Source organism: Medicago sativa, chromosome 4 (assembly GCF_051527215.1).
Source record: "Medicago sativa cultivar Bolivia chromosome 4, Bolivia_mono, whole genome shotgun sequence".
NCBI lineage: Eukaryota > Viridiplantae > Streptophyta > Magnoliopsida > Fabales > Fabaceae > Medicago > Medicago sativa.
Window position 1 is genome coordinate 93,965,803 of NC_140752.1, and position 13,130 is coordinate 93,978,932.

At 33.8% G+C, this 13,130-nt stretch overlaps 2 protein-coding genes across 3 annotated transcripts; one reads left to right on the top strand and one right to left on the bottom strand.

Moving 5' to 3' along the window:
• Positions 1-569: 569 nt before the first annotated feature.
• On the top strand, positions 570-4,206 carry LOC146933987 (MACPF domain-containing protein At4g24290-like). The gene is made up of 6 exons (XM_085705807.1): positions 570-958; positions 1,100-1,338; positions 1,645-1,849; positions 2,479-2,662; positions 2,799-2,968; positions 3,366-4,206. Exons 1-6 carry the CDS (start codon positions 701-703, stop codon positions 3,978-3,980), a joined length of 1,671 nt encoding a protein of 556 aa, XP_085561933.1. The 5' UTR covers positions 570-700; the 3' UTR covers positions 3,981-4,206.
• A 215-nt stretch (positions 4,207-4,421) lies between these two features.
• Positions 4,422-8,552, bottom strand: LOC146933988 (uncharacterized). 2 transcript variants are annotated; one of them, XM_085705803.1, is made up of 8 exons: positions 8,307-8,552; positions 8,064-8,155; positions 7,491-7,638; positions 7,123-7,254; positions 6,883-7,032; positions 5,069-6,655; positions 4,819-4,988; positions 4,422-4,717 (listed from the first exon to the last, which is right to left on the bottom strand). In XM_085705803.1, the coding sequence occupies exons 1-8, from the start codon at positions 8,397-8,399 to the stop codon at positions 4,570-4,572; spliced, it is 2,520 nt and encodes an 839-aa protein (XP_085561929.1). In that variant the 5' UTR covers positions 8,400-8,552; the 3' UTR covers positions 4,422-4,569. The 2 variants fall into 2 exon arrangements, with proteins under 2 accessions (XP_085561929.1, XP_085561930.1); XM_085705804.1 differs by lacking the exon at positions 6,883-7,032.
• Between the last annotated feature and the right edge of the window lie 4,578 nt (positions 8,553-13,130).

Here is a 13,130-nt window from a genome sequence, read left to right on the forward strand (position 1 = left end):
TTTTTTAATCTTTCTGTTTTTATGACTAGATGTTTTACTTGGTATTGCAGCTTTTTCTCCACCTTTCCTTATGCAGAACAAAAGATGAAAAAAAGTCAAATCAATGCAGTATGAATGAACAAACAGAATCGGCATTATCAGGCAGCCTAAAAATCAAGTCTAAGCACAAACCTTAGATGCAAAAAGATGAATAACAAACTAACGGCAGATGCACCACCCAAGGCTTATCTTAACAGTAGCTTATTTTTGAGGTTTTGATTTTGGTACCTTATTTTGAGATCCAAAAGGTTAAATAATATGCGTAAGTTTTAGACCAAATATATTTGACTTTTGCTTATATTTTGTTACGGAGTGAGTAATAAATAATTTTATTAAAAATAAAAAAATTTAATGATATCTTTTGGTGTATGTAAATAGCCTTAAAACTACAATTAAAATGAAATTAGGTGGTAAAAAATATACCCTTAATATGAATGGTCTAAAATGGAAAAACTTGATCCACACAACACAAGTCAACATTTCCCGCCCTGTATGTCTGTATGTTATCCTGTTTCCTAGCTGCTTCCAACACTTCTCCAGCAAGCAAGTCAAACTTCATCTTTAACTTTGCTTCATCTTAGTTATAAGTGTGCAATGCAATGCAATGATTCCCTCTGTGTATGTATTGTCTGCATGTAGCAGTTGACATTCAAGTAGAGTAATGGCACAATCACAAAGTCTTTCTGGTTTTGAAGCAGCCCAGAAAGCAATAAACATACTTGGGTTGGGTTTTGATTTAACACAAGATATCAACTTTGACAACTGTAAGACTGGTTCACGGTTGATCCACATCGATGAAGAACAGTGCCGTCCTTTGGACATTCCGGGAGGAATTTCAATTCCAGATGTTTCAAGCTCTATCAGATGTGTTGGAGTAGAATCTATTAGAATCAATTCAGATGTTCTCTCCCTGCAACAGGTTTGTTTCTACTTTCCACAAAAATGGGACTGAGCACAACTAAAGATATGATCATACGAAGTGGTAGGTTGCCAAGAAGAACCCACGGTTACTGCCGCTAAGTATAATTAACACTTTTAGATCATGTCTTTGTTGTTTCAGATGTTACAACATTTCAACCATGAAATGCGCCTGGATGGAAAAACTGCATCCGGTCACTTTTGTGCTTCATTTGGGTTACATTTTCGCGGTACAAAAGAATTGGATTCAATCATCCATCTTGCTTATGATGGTTGGTTCATCAAACGCTATGCTGTTGAATTAGAAAAGTATCATGGTGAACTCCATGATCATGTCAAAGAAGTTGTGCCATCATCATGGGACGCTGAGGCCTTGACAAGGTTAGGCTCCTAAATACTCATGTCACCAATTAATAATAACAAGTAACAACTCATCCTAACAGTAAACCAAGTTATGCAAGTTGTTATTCTTTTTCTGTCAATTTCAACCTATTATATTCTTTACCAGTTATAATGAATGAAAAAAACTTTGTTAATCCCCTCCCCCTAATTTCATTCAAAATTGTATTATGCATTGCTCTTCGTTAATTATTTGATTGTGATGATTGGATGTCATTAGTTGAAACTATTTACAATCTATATTTGTAACTTCACAATGATAAAGTAATTTATGCTGATTCGTGCTAGGTTCATTGAACGTTTTGGAACTCATGTCATAGTAGGGGTGAGCATGGGTGGAAAGGATGTGATATACGTTAGACAAGATGATACATCAAATCACCATGATCCAGCTAGTATTCAAAAACTTTTGACAGAAACAGCTAACACGAAGTTTATGGATTCTGCAAATAATCATTGCTTGGCTTCTCAAAACTTAAGTAACCAAAAAAAGGTACGGTGAACATTTTTTATTTTGACTTTGCGCATGTTTTACTTGGTTTAATTCTAAGGCAAGACTTTTAGAAAACCCTTCCACTCCATTCCCCCACAAAACATAAAAACCTGGGTATGCATGTTCTTTGCATACGTATAACTGTATAAGTAACATAAAGTTTTTTATTTCCTTAAAAGTTGTTTTCGGCAGTATACTTTTTAAAATTAAAATGTTAAGATCAGTTTCTTTTTCTTGGTTATTAACATCCCTGTAATTGATTGAGTTAATTTATGAGTTAAAGTTTTACTATGCTGAGCCATGTATTTTAAGGTGTGAAGTTCGAGATAAATTTCAAATCATTTCTGTTTTACATGGTTTCTTAGGCAAATGTTTTAAGTTAGTGTTCATCAAACGAGTACCTACATACTTGTTAAAACAAACGCAAATTAAATTTCTTATTTGCATATAGAATGTATCTTGCATTACATCTGGAATATTTCACCCCAGTATGGATATTTTCTTCTAAGAATGATTATTCATTTTATGCACTTTCATCTGTGCACATGGTTGAACCTTCCTTTAGAGCCATTTTATGCTCAATATAGTAAACATAAATTGTTATGTTTATCTTAATATCTGTATTGCAGAATATTTTTGAGATACACATTAGGAGGGGTGGAAGCAGTCAAAAGATGAACCATAGTGAATGGTTGGATACTATTGACTCAGAACCTGACATCATATCAATGCATCTTCTCCCTCTGACAACCCTTTTGTCAGGTATCCTGGGATATGGATTTGCTGCCCGTGCAATAAACCTCTATCTTCAATGTAAGTAATAATTTGATTTGATTTGTTTGGTTTTGTGCTCTTCTATTGCAAAGCTGAAAGAGCTTTAAGAAAATATAATAATCTCTCACTGAAACTGATTTAGCTGAACTTGCAAAAAAATTGTGAACTGAAACAGACAAACCTCCAATTGAAGATCTCCGTCAATTTTTAGAGTTTCAACTACCAAGAGTATGGGCCCCTATACATGGCAAGATACATCTTGATTATAACTGGAAGCATCAAGTGAACCAGTCCTCGCTACGATTTAGTATCTTGGGTCCTAAGCTTTACATAAATACAAATCTAGTAAGTTTTCCAGCTTGTATTTTTTATGTTTTTTGAGTTGGTGTTTCCCATGCTTTCAATGTGCTGGTAAACTGTGAGGCTCCAAAGATGTAACCTTTTAGGTACTAATAAAGAGAAGGCGTTAGTTGTTTCCTTGCATTAGTTGTTGAATCTCTAAGTAGGGATGGGTTGGCATAGCACAAGTTACTACTAGAGATCCGTTAATGTCAAGGACCAAAAGTGTGAATTTCAAATATTTAAAAGATGAAAATGTGAACAATAGTAAATTACTTCTTGATTTAAGGAATTAACTTGTGTACTCTGTCCTATAAAAGGAGCACTCTTTAATTAGAATAAATACACTCTGGGTTCCTAAGATTTTCTAAATTGCATTAGCTCCTTTTTTTCTTGATGACAGGTAGATGTAGGTATTAGGCCAGTAACTGGCCTTAGATTACAATTGGAAGGGAAAAGAAGCAACCGGTTGGCCATTAATCTGCAGCATCTGGTTTCTCTACCCAAGTCCTTACCACTAGCAGACAATGCACCTGCTTATTCGTCTTGTGACTCGAATAGCTGCAAGTACCACAAGAAACTAAAATGGAACTGCTTTTCATATGTTTGTACTGCTCCGATTGAATCAGATGATAGTCTTTCCATTGTCACAGGAGCTCAGTTACAAGTTGAAAAGAAATGTCTCCTTTTACGGCTGCACTTTTCCAAAGTTATTGGTGCTACCCTTCCAAAGCCACCTGAGTGGGACCAGTCCTCCAATATTGGCAAGTCCAAAGAGGGATATATGCATTATCCAATGCCTGGTGAGGAGACCGTTCATCCTCTTTTATATTCTGGTGCCCTCTCTAGACCAGTGCGGACACCTAAGCTTCAAAGGTATGTGGACAGGATAGAAAGGATCAGAGGACCAGAAGACACTCCAGGATATTGGGCTGTGTCCGGAGCAAAGCTTTCGGTACACAATGGGAAAATATATCTCCTTGTTAAGTATTCACTGTTGAGCTTTTGTACAGTCTGAGATCAAAACTTATGAACAGTGCTTTAGTGATCAGTTGACCTCCTTTCGATGTTTGTTGTGTGGCTCACTGTCTGCAGAGTTAGCTGGATTTGGTGATGCTTTGCGCCATAAACTGTATTATTTTTTATTGACACCCTTTAACATGAGTAAGATAGAATGTTTGACAGCAGTGAGGTAAAAACTTGAGTTTGTAAAATTGATTTGATTAAAATTGTGTTTGAGAAAATGATTTATATAAGCAAGTTGGGTACTAAGGTCGCGTATCCTTATTGGTACCCATAAAAATCTGCATATAATTACTCGTTGTACTCATTAAGGAGATAGTTACCCCACAGTGGTAGTTTTACTACATCTAATGGCTCCTTTCTACCCGCATGTAAATATGACAAAAATATGAAAAGTCGGTAAAATATGATTGCATGACCATATTAAATATGTTAACGCAGATGAATGTTTTTTTTATTGTATTAAAGGGAACGCAGAATGAATAGTTATTAAATTCATTAAAAAATGAATCTAGTAAAAATAAATCTAATGCCTTTTTTTTAACCTTTGATTATTATTTGTATATAAAAGACCTAAACCCGGATCACTTTAACTGGAGATTTTCAGCTGGATAAACCTCTTTTGTTTGACTTATCCTTTTTGCTTTCTGCGTTGAGTTTTTCTGAACCTTCTCTTTGTTTTTATGACTTGATATTTTACTTGGTTGTGCAACTTTTTCTCCAACATTCCTCCTGCAAAACAAAATATAAAAAGTCAAATGGATGAAGTATGGACTAACAAAAGCAGCATTATCTGACAGTCTAAAAAATAGGTCTAAGCTCTGTGCACAAACCTTAGATTCAAAAACATGAATAATAAACCGGCGGCGGCGGCACCACCCATGACTGTTGTTAACAGTAGCTTCTTTTTGGGTTTTAATTTTGGTATTTCTACACTGCCTTCTTCTGTTTCATCTAAATATTCTAAAGAGTGCACACTCTCATCTTCTAGTTTAACTTCTTCCTACATAACAAAAATGAGTTAACATACAAAAATGAGTTAACACAAGCATTCCTGATAAAGGATCAAAAGTCTACACTTACATTAATATGCATCATGTCAGCATGTTCTGGATGGTAAATGTGATCCTCGTAGTATTGACATGCCTGATGAGCATCATTGCATTCAAGTTTTGAGCTTTGATTTGTTTTGCAATATCCAATGTGAGACACATCTTCATCACAGTCAGTAAGAGCTAAAGCATCATTGGTTATCATATCTAGTATTCTCTGACCTCCATCGCCAATGTCTTGAGTTGCGACACCTTCGTCACAGGAATCGTTAGTATCATCATCTTGAGTGAGACATCTTTCACATTTATCTACACCTAGAGCATCGGGTTCAGGATCCAGACAACCATTGTTTAGTTTACCATCACTGCCCAAGATAACCTTAGACATCAAGACTTCGGAATCCTTTTGTTTACAAGGTGTGTTTTCCTTTTGAGAGCTATCTTCCAAAAAATATGAGGAACTTTGGCTATCTTTCACTCTATTTGATGTCATAGCACATTTTCCTTTCTGATCCCATTTACAAAACTCAGGCAAATAGTAAGAGTGACAGGACAGAAGCTCCCCGGGTTGGTTGCAACTAGCATTATCCAAGCACCTCGAATCAACTTGAGACTCCATGCCTTCATCTGCTAGAGACTTTTCCAGTATAGTTGAACTAATTTCATTGCAATGAGGTGCATCTCTATCTGAAGAGTTAGTATTGCAGAAGTGACAGTCAGGAGAATATAATGAATGCTCGATTTCCTCATATTTATTTGTAGAATGTGAATTTCTTGCACAGGAAGTGATACAGTATGCCAATTCCTTGCATTTAATGTCTTGAGCTTCATATTCTTTTATCTTTTCCCATTGATCATTTTTGTCATTGTTCGATTTAAAGGACTCAATGTTCTGGACATTGTTCTCTGCGTCAAATAGATTTCCCAAGTTCAGTGGTTCCCTTGTCGAACAGTTCATGCCAGCTACTTGCAGAACCTCCATATTATCAGAAAGGTCAAAACATCTACCACTTTCAATGGACTGTGGAGTTTGGTTTGAACCGTGAGAGCTAGCACTTTCATGTACATTTGGTTTACTATTTAATTCCCCAATCATATCAGAGCCCCTTTTATTTTTTGCATACGATGTAGCGTCTATAATTGATGTTTTGTCATTCATACTCGTAGGAGTCCCAATGACAGAAGCATTGTTTCTTAATAAAACATGATCAAAGAAATCAAAGTCCGTGATCCTACTTTCTTGGACTTGCTCTACTGTAGTATCTAAATGAGATGTCGTACCAATCAGCTTGCAATCATGCTCATACTCTACATTGTATTCCGAAGATTCCTCTACATTGTATTCCAAAGATTCCATTGAAGATAACACTTCAAACTCGTCATTAGAATTCTCATTTCTCTGTTGATTTTGATCAATATCCAATTGATCTAAATCTTCGGACACAAAATCACTTTCATCCGTTAGAGACGGTATATTGTAGTTTCTTTCTGACTTGTAATCATACAAATCATCAGCACGTAAGTCGTATAATTGAGGAGATGGATGCATGATTTCTGTGTCATTACCAGGGCCTGAATATGTCAAGTAGTCTCTATTGGAGCTTGTAAATGAGTAACCCTACAGAAGCAGAAGCATAAAGCTTTTTAGATATAAAAGTTGCAAAATGATTTGGTAGAAGCATGCACAGTTTATTTACATTTATTTTTAGGTTAATTGGAATTAAAAACATTTGGTAAGAATATAACCTCCTACACATGACATTCAAGTCTTAAAAGAATTAGATAGGTGACAGTTGGGTTAAAATTTAATGTTTTTTTAATTAGTTAGTGAACTTAAGGTCAGACCTGACTAGATTTTCGTCTCGGATGGTTCTGGAAGTGATGATTAGATGAATCTCCGAGAATGCTTTGAGACAATTCTATGCTTCTGCGGATGCATCTAACCATATCCTTGGGCATGGCTACCATACATGTCACAATATCAAAATCTGGAACCTGTCACCACATTATATTAGATAAAACTACAGAACAAAATATAAGGTCAGGTAAATTAAGATTATGAGGAATGTCATGAAACTTCCTTACGTTTATATTTGTAGACCTTGATTTTTTTGAGAATGAGCGAATACATATACAAACTCTTCGAGTGTTTTTTCTCTCAACTACATCTGATGGAGTGAAGAGATCAACTCCAGTCAACCCTAAGATTTTGCAAATCTACACATCAAAAGAAACAGTAATTATTTAGATATCCAATTAGTAATACCTGCAAAACTTGAAAATATAAAGTATAAACAAACACAAAAGTATGTTTCAGAGTTTGTCTTTCTTGTATTCATATGTCTAGCATCAAGAGAAGTTCTCAAAAAGTCATTATCAGTAATTAATTCAGTATAACACATCATAGATTTCAAACTAACATAGATATGATTTAATGGTCAATAATAATTTACCTTCAGAAATGAATCAACATTAGAATAAGGCCTATACATCCCACTGTTCCTCCTAGAAGCAAATGGGTGACTTTTGTATGATTTTATGTGCCTAAGCTCCATATGCTTTTCCAACAGCAATTTCCACATCACTTTTGACACTTCAAACCTACAAACCGATTGAATTGTAATACGATTCAAAGCAATGTATAATACTAATGCATAAGCTTAACTTTTGTCTAATGCCTTTTGGGGTTAAATTCTAATCAGAACAAGAAAGTAGTTCCATCCCTTAATTTCTTTCATGGGGAAATAATCTGAATCTTGCTGAAAAACTATAGCATATTAATGATTTTAACCCTGATGGAGTATCAATTTAATGCTTGTTTGGTTTGCACTCCAAAATTATATCTTTAAAACCACACTTAAATACTATATGTATACACAAATAATGAAATTTAATTTTTTTTGTTTTCAAAATAAGTTCAACTCTAGTAGTTGTTCTAAAATCAATCCTGCCCATAAATGGAAAGCAAAGATAACTATATGTCTATAAATATCTATAAAAAGTAAAAAAAGCAGATAGATACTTACAGCAATTCTCCATCAGCAAGTAATTCAGATATAATGAGTTGGTCATCTAATCTTATCTGCAAAACTTCTCCTAACCATATTCTCGTTTGAGTCTGTAAATTAATGAGAAAACAAAATTAATTGCTAGTAAAATGAACAAATGACCTCATCCAGAAATTAAACATGTAAGAATAAATAATTATGGTGATAGTAATAGTGAGTGAAATGAAGAGATGAGATGAGAGTGGTGATTGATTAACTAACCTGCAAGAATGCATCGTCGAGTTCACGGAAGCTGGATTCAGCAGAGGAGGTGGAGGAGGAGGAGGAGGAATGGATATTGAGAAGCTCAACCATTACTATGTGAAAAGAAAGACACAGGCAGGAACCTCAAGCATATACTGTATACATGTCTTCTTCTATATGTAACAACCTATTACGTACCTAGGATATGGTTACATAAGACACAGCGAGGATTCTGCCTCTCTTTTTGTGTCCTATTATTGTATTGGTAGTTGTCAGTTACAATACATATTTGAAACACACTCAGACTCAGTGGTCATCATTTGAATCTCGATTATGTTGCTTGGGACTTATTATTAGGCTTAATAGCACTTTTGGCCCCCTATGTTTGACAAAATTGCGATTTTGGCCCCCTATCTTTGAAAACTACAAAACCGCCCCTTATGTTTCGTTTTCGTTGCACTTTTGGCCCCAATGGTCAATTTTGACCTGGTCCACGCTGACATGGCACCCACATCACTTATATGAGGGGCCAAAATCGCAACTTTTGCAAACATAGGGGGCCAAAAGTGCTATTAAGCCTTTTTTTTATTTTTTTAAATCATTTTCTTTTTTTTCCATTTTTTTTGTTTTGAAAAAATTAAAAAAAAGAGGGAAAATTAAAAAAAATCGAAAATAATGAAAAAAATACTGAAAAAATTTAAAAAAATTGAAAAAATTAATAAGAATGAAAACAAAAATCTGAAAAAAAATTAAATCATTTTTTCGGTTTTTTTCCATTTTTTTTAAAAAAAAAAGGGTTAATATGTCTTTACCCCTGTAATTTAGGCGAGTTCCGGTTTTCCCCCTTGTAAAAAAGATTCTTTCAATTTCAACCCTGAAATATGAAGATTCTTTCGAAAACCCCCCTGATCCCATCTAAATCAGATTATTTTTTAATATACATACCACATCATTCAATCATTTTAATAATAAAAAAACATTAAAAACTGAAAATCTTTTAAAAATAACAAAAAATCAGATTATTTTTTCTACAAGTTGCTCTTCCAATCTCTTTTGAACTATAATTGATTTTTTTTTCTTCAGATTATATGATTTTCAAAATTTAATTTTCATATTGTAATTGGATTTTAAAAAATATATATATAGATTTTTAAAATTTTAAATATTTTCCAGTTTTTTTTTCGCAAAAAAATCTAAACTTTTTTTATTTTGAAAATTAAATTCCAGTATTTTTAAATATCTTCTAAATTTCGAAAAAATCCGAACTTTTTCTAATTTTTTAAATTTTGAAAAAAAATCTAAATGTGTTTTCTGCTTTTTTCTTTTATTTTTCGAAAAAAGTAATCTGATTTTTTGTTATTTTTAAAATTTAAAAAAATCAATCTTTTATTTTTTTAAAAAAAATAATCTGATTTTTTGTTATTTTTAAAAGATTTTCAGTTTTTAATGTTTTTTTTATTATTAAAATGATTTAATGATGTGGTATGTATATACACACATGTCATGTGAAATTTTTTTTCCAGATTTTTGTTTTCATTCTTATTAAACTTTCCAATTTTTTAAAATTTTTTCAGTATTTTTTTCATTATTTTCAATTTTTATTAATTTTCCCTCTTTTTTTAATTTTTTCGAAACAAAAAAAATGGAAAAAAAAAAGAAAATGAATTAAAAAAATAAAAAATAGACTTAATACCCCTTTTGGCCCCCTATGTTTGCAAAAGTTGCGATTTTGGCCCCTCATATAAGTGATGTGGGTGCCATGTCAGCGTGGACCAGGTCAAAATTGACCATGGGGCCAAAAGTGCAACGAAAACGAAACATAAGGGGCGGTTTTGTAGTTTTCAAAGATAGGGTGCCAAAATCGCAATTTTGTCAAACATAGGGGGCCAAAAGTGCTATTAAGCCTTATTATTAATAACGCTTTCCATTCTCATTGTCTTTTTAGTCTCATTCCACTCAAAGAACAAGTTTGACCAAATAGTAAAAAAAATATATACTCTAAATTATGGAAAGAACTTATGAGTTATAACTATGTATAAAAAAATAGGTATAAGAAACAATTTTTACAAAGTTATTTTTTATTTTCTTGACTGCCTTTTTACAAGAGATTACCTTTTCAAAAGTATGAAATCTTTTTTAATTTTACCTATTTTTATTCTATTTCTACTAAAAACAATATCTTTTAATTTAAAATATAACAATAATTACCTGTTTAACTTTGTTGTTTAAGTTTTTCTTTTACTTTAGTTTTTGAAAGTTAAAATTAATTTAAACAACGTCATATTCTTCTTTTTCATAAATAAAAAATAGTTATTGCAAGTGTGTACACTGAGGAGGTGTTGTGTTAGTGTTACTTACGATTAATTTAGGTTTAAATGTGTAATTGGTCCCTGCACTTTTAACAGATTTTGGCATTGGTCCCTGCACTTTTTTTTGTTTGGCATTGGTCCCTGCACTTTGTAAAAATATTGGCATTGGTCCCTGCACTTTTTTTTGTTTGGCATTGGTCCCTGCACTTTGTAAAAATATTGGTATTGGTCCCTGCACTTTGAAAAAATATTGGTATTGGTGCCACGTGGCATGAAATGATTGGGACCAATACCAATATTTTTCCAAAGTACAGGGACCAATACCAATATTTTTACAAAGTGCAGGGACCAATGCCAAACAAAAAAAAGTACAGGGACCAATGCCAATATTTTTACAAAGTGCAGGGACCAATGCCAAACAAAAAAAAGTGCAGGGACCAATGTCAAAATCTGTTGAAAGTGCAGGGACCAATTACACATTTAAACCAAAAATCAATCTAAAATGTCAAAGGATAAAGTCCCAAAATCTTACAAGTTACGAGTAGTTGCAATACTAATTCCTCAAATTATGCCATTTATCAAGGATCACGATGGTATAAATATATGATGATAATAATTAACCGTAAGTTAAGTCAAAACAACAATAAATTAATGGTTTAAATGTGTAATTGGTCCCTGCACTTTTAACAGATTTTGGCATTGGTCCCTGCACTTTTTTTTGTTTGGCATTGGTCCCTGCACTTTGTAAAAATATTGGCATTGGTCCCTGCACTTTTTTTTGTTTGGCATTGGTCCCTGCACTTTGTAAAAATATTGGTATTGGTCCCTGCACTTTGAAAAAATATTGGTATTGGTGCCACGTGGCATGAAATGATTGGGACCAATACCAATATTTTTCCAAAGTGCAGGGACCAATACCAATATTTTTACAAAGTGCAGGGACCAATGCCAAACAAAAAAAAGTACAGGGACCAATGCCAATATTTTTACAAAGTGCAGGGACCAATGCCAAACAAAAAAAAGTGCAGGGACCAATGCCAAAATCTGTTGAAAGTGCAGGGACCAATTACACATTTAAACCTAAAATAAATAGTTATGGCATTGAAGGTAAGAACGTGGTTACGAGGAAAGAAATGAGGCATAGCTTTCATACCCCACAACATATCTTCCGCTAATTGCGTTGCGTGTACCTTCCATGCGCACATCCTCAATTCTTGTCCTTCTGTGCTTTCCTTTTTTGTATTTTTCTATCTTTCACGGAATCAAAAAATTCATATTCTTAAGTGTTGGCAATTCTAGCCTAGTTGTATTAATTTTTGAAAAAGTGTTTAGTAATAATCATTTAAAATACTTTCTGTCAAATTCATTTAGAATTCTTGCACCAAAAAACATTCAATTAATATTCCAGCTGGAAACATTCATTTAATTTTTTGTTTCTTTTAAAATTCAATAGATCAAATTCCAGTATAATTTTTAATATTACCCTCTCGTATATTCCCATATTTTTATGTAATTAGACGTCAGCAGGAGATGACTCCCAAACCCTCCGGGAGATATCTACCGGAGGAATAGATTAAAGGTAAAAATAGAATTTTAGAGGGTCTTAGAGATAATAAGGGGGTCTAAAAAGAAATTCTCAAAAAAAAAAAAAAACAAGACTAACCTGTGCTGCTTGGCCCAACTAGTTCAGGTCCCATTTTAGACTATTACTTTTCCCACCCTGCTGCCTTCTCGCGCGCCCTGCAAAAATACCCCTGGTCCGGATTTTGTTTTCCGAACCAGATTGTTAGTGTTTCCGGAAAATAAAATCCAGACGCATACGCTATGAATATTTGTGTCTTTCTTTGATGTCAAGGGTCTCTGTTGACCGTTATACGACCCCCGCATAAGCTGCAATGCAATTGCAGGGGTCGTATGAGCGGTCAACAATGACCATGACACCACAAACACTCCTAAAAGCTACCTAAAAAACTTAAAATTTTTGAAGAAAATGTAAGAAAGGAGGTGAAGAAGAATGAAGGAAAATGTTGAAGATCCACGCCTTTTTATAGCCTAAAACAAGTCCTAGGTCATTTGGAAGTCAAAGAAAACGTGTTTTTCATTCAAAATCGTCCAAAAAACGCGGTAAAACTCCACTAACCGGCCAAACCTTTGGTGAAACGTCACCGGCCAAAATGTTACTGAGGGTTGCCGGATTTTATAATCCAGAATGCATGAAGTATTTCCGAATTATAAAATCTGAACTGTATCAGACCCTTTATTTGGATCGTTTTCGTTGCGAAATGTCTTGGAAAAAAATAGATCAAAGATACATAACATAAATAGAAGCAACATAAGACAAATAAACAGTTAAAAAAACCATAATAACATAAATGATGAATCTTTTGGGATGGTGTTCGAAGAGGAGCTTTTGAACTCGATTTTGCCGGCCTGCCAACTGACATGTTACGATCGGCAGGCCGACATTATCGAGTTCATAAGAACCTGTTCTTTGGAGTTAGATCTGCAACATAATGAAGAAGGGCAAGGTGTT

Excerpts from the sequence above, each read along its gene's own strand:
- LOC146933987 (XM_085705807.1), top strand. The coding sequence starts at position 701 with ATGGCACAATCACAAAGTCTTTCTGGTTTTGAAGCAGCCCAGAAAGCA. Across the intron at positions 1,339-1,644 it reads GACGCTGAGGCCTTGACAAG|GTTCATTGAACGTTTTGGAA; the intron begins GTTAGGCTCCTA and ends GATTCGTGCTAG. Across the intron at positions 2,969-3,365 it reads TTTACATAAATACAAATCTA|GTAGATGTAGGTATTAGGCC; the intron begins GTAAGTTTTCCA and ends TCTTGATGACAG.
- LOC146933988 (XM_085705803.1), bottom strand. The coding sequence starts at position 8,399 with ATGGTTGAGCTTCTCAATATCCATTCCTCCTCCTCCTCCTCCACCTCC. Across the intron at positions 8,156-8,306 it reads TCGACGATGCATTCTTGCAG|ACTCAAACGAGAATATGGTT; the intron begins GTTAGTTAATCA and ends ATTAATTTACAG. Across the intron at positions 7,639-8,063 it reads CTTGCTGATGGAGAATTGCT|GTTTGAAGTGTCAAAAGTGA; the intron begins GTAAGTATCTAT and ends ATCGGTTTGTAG.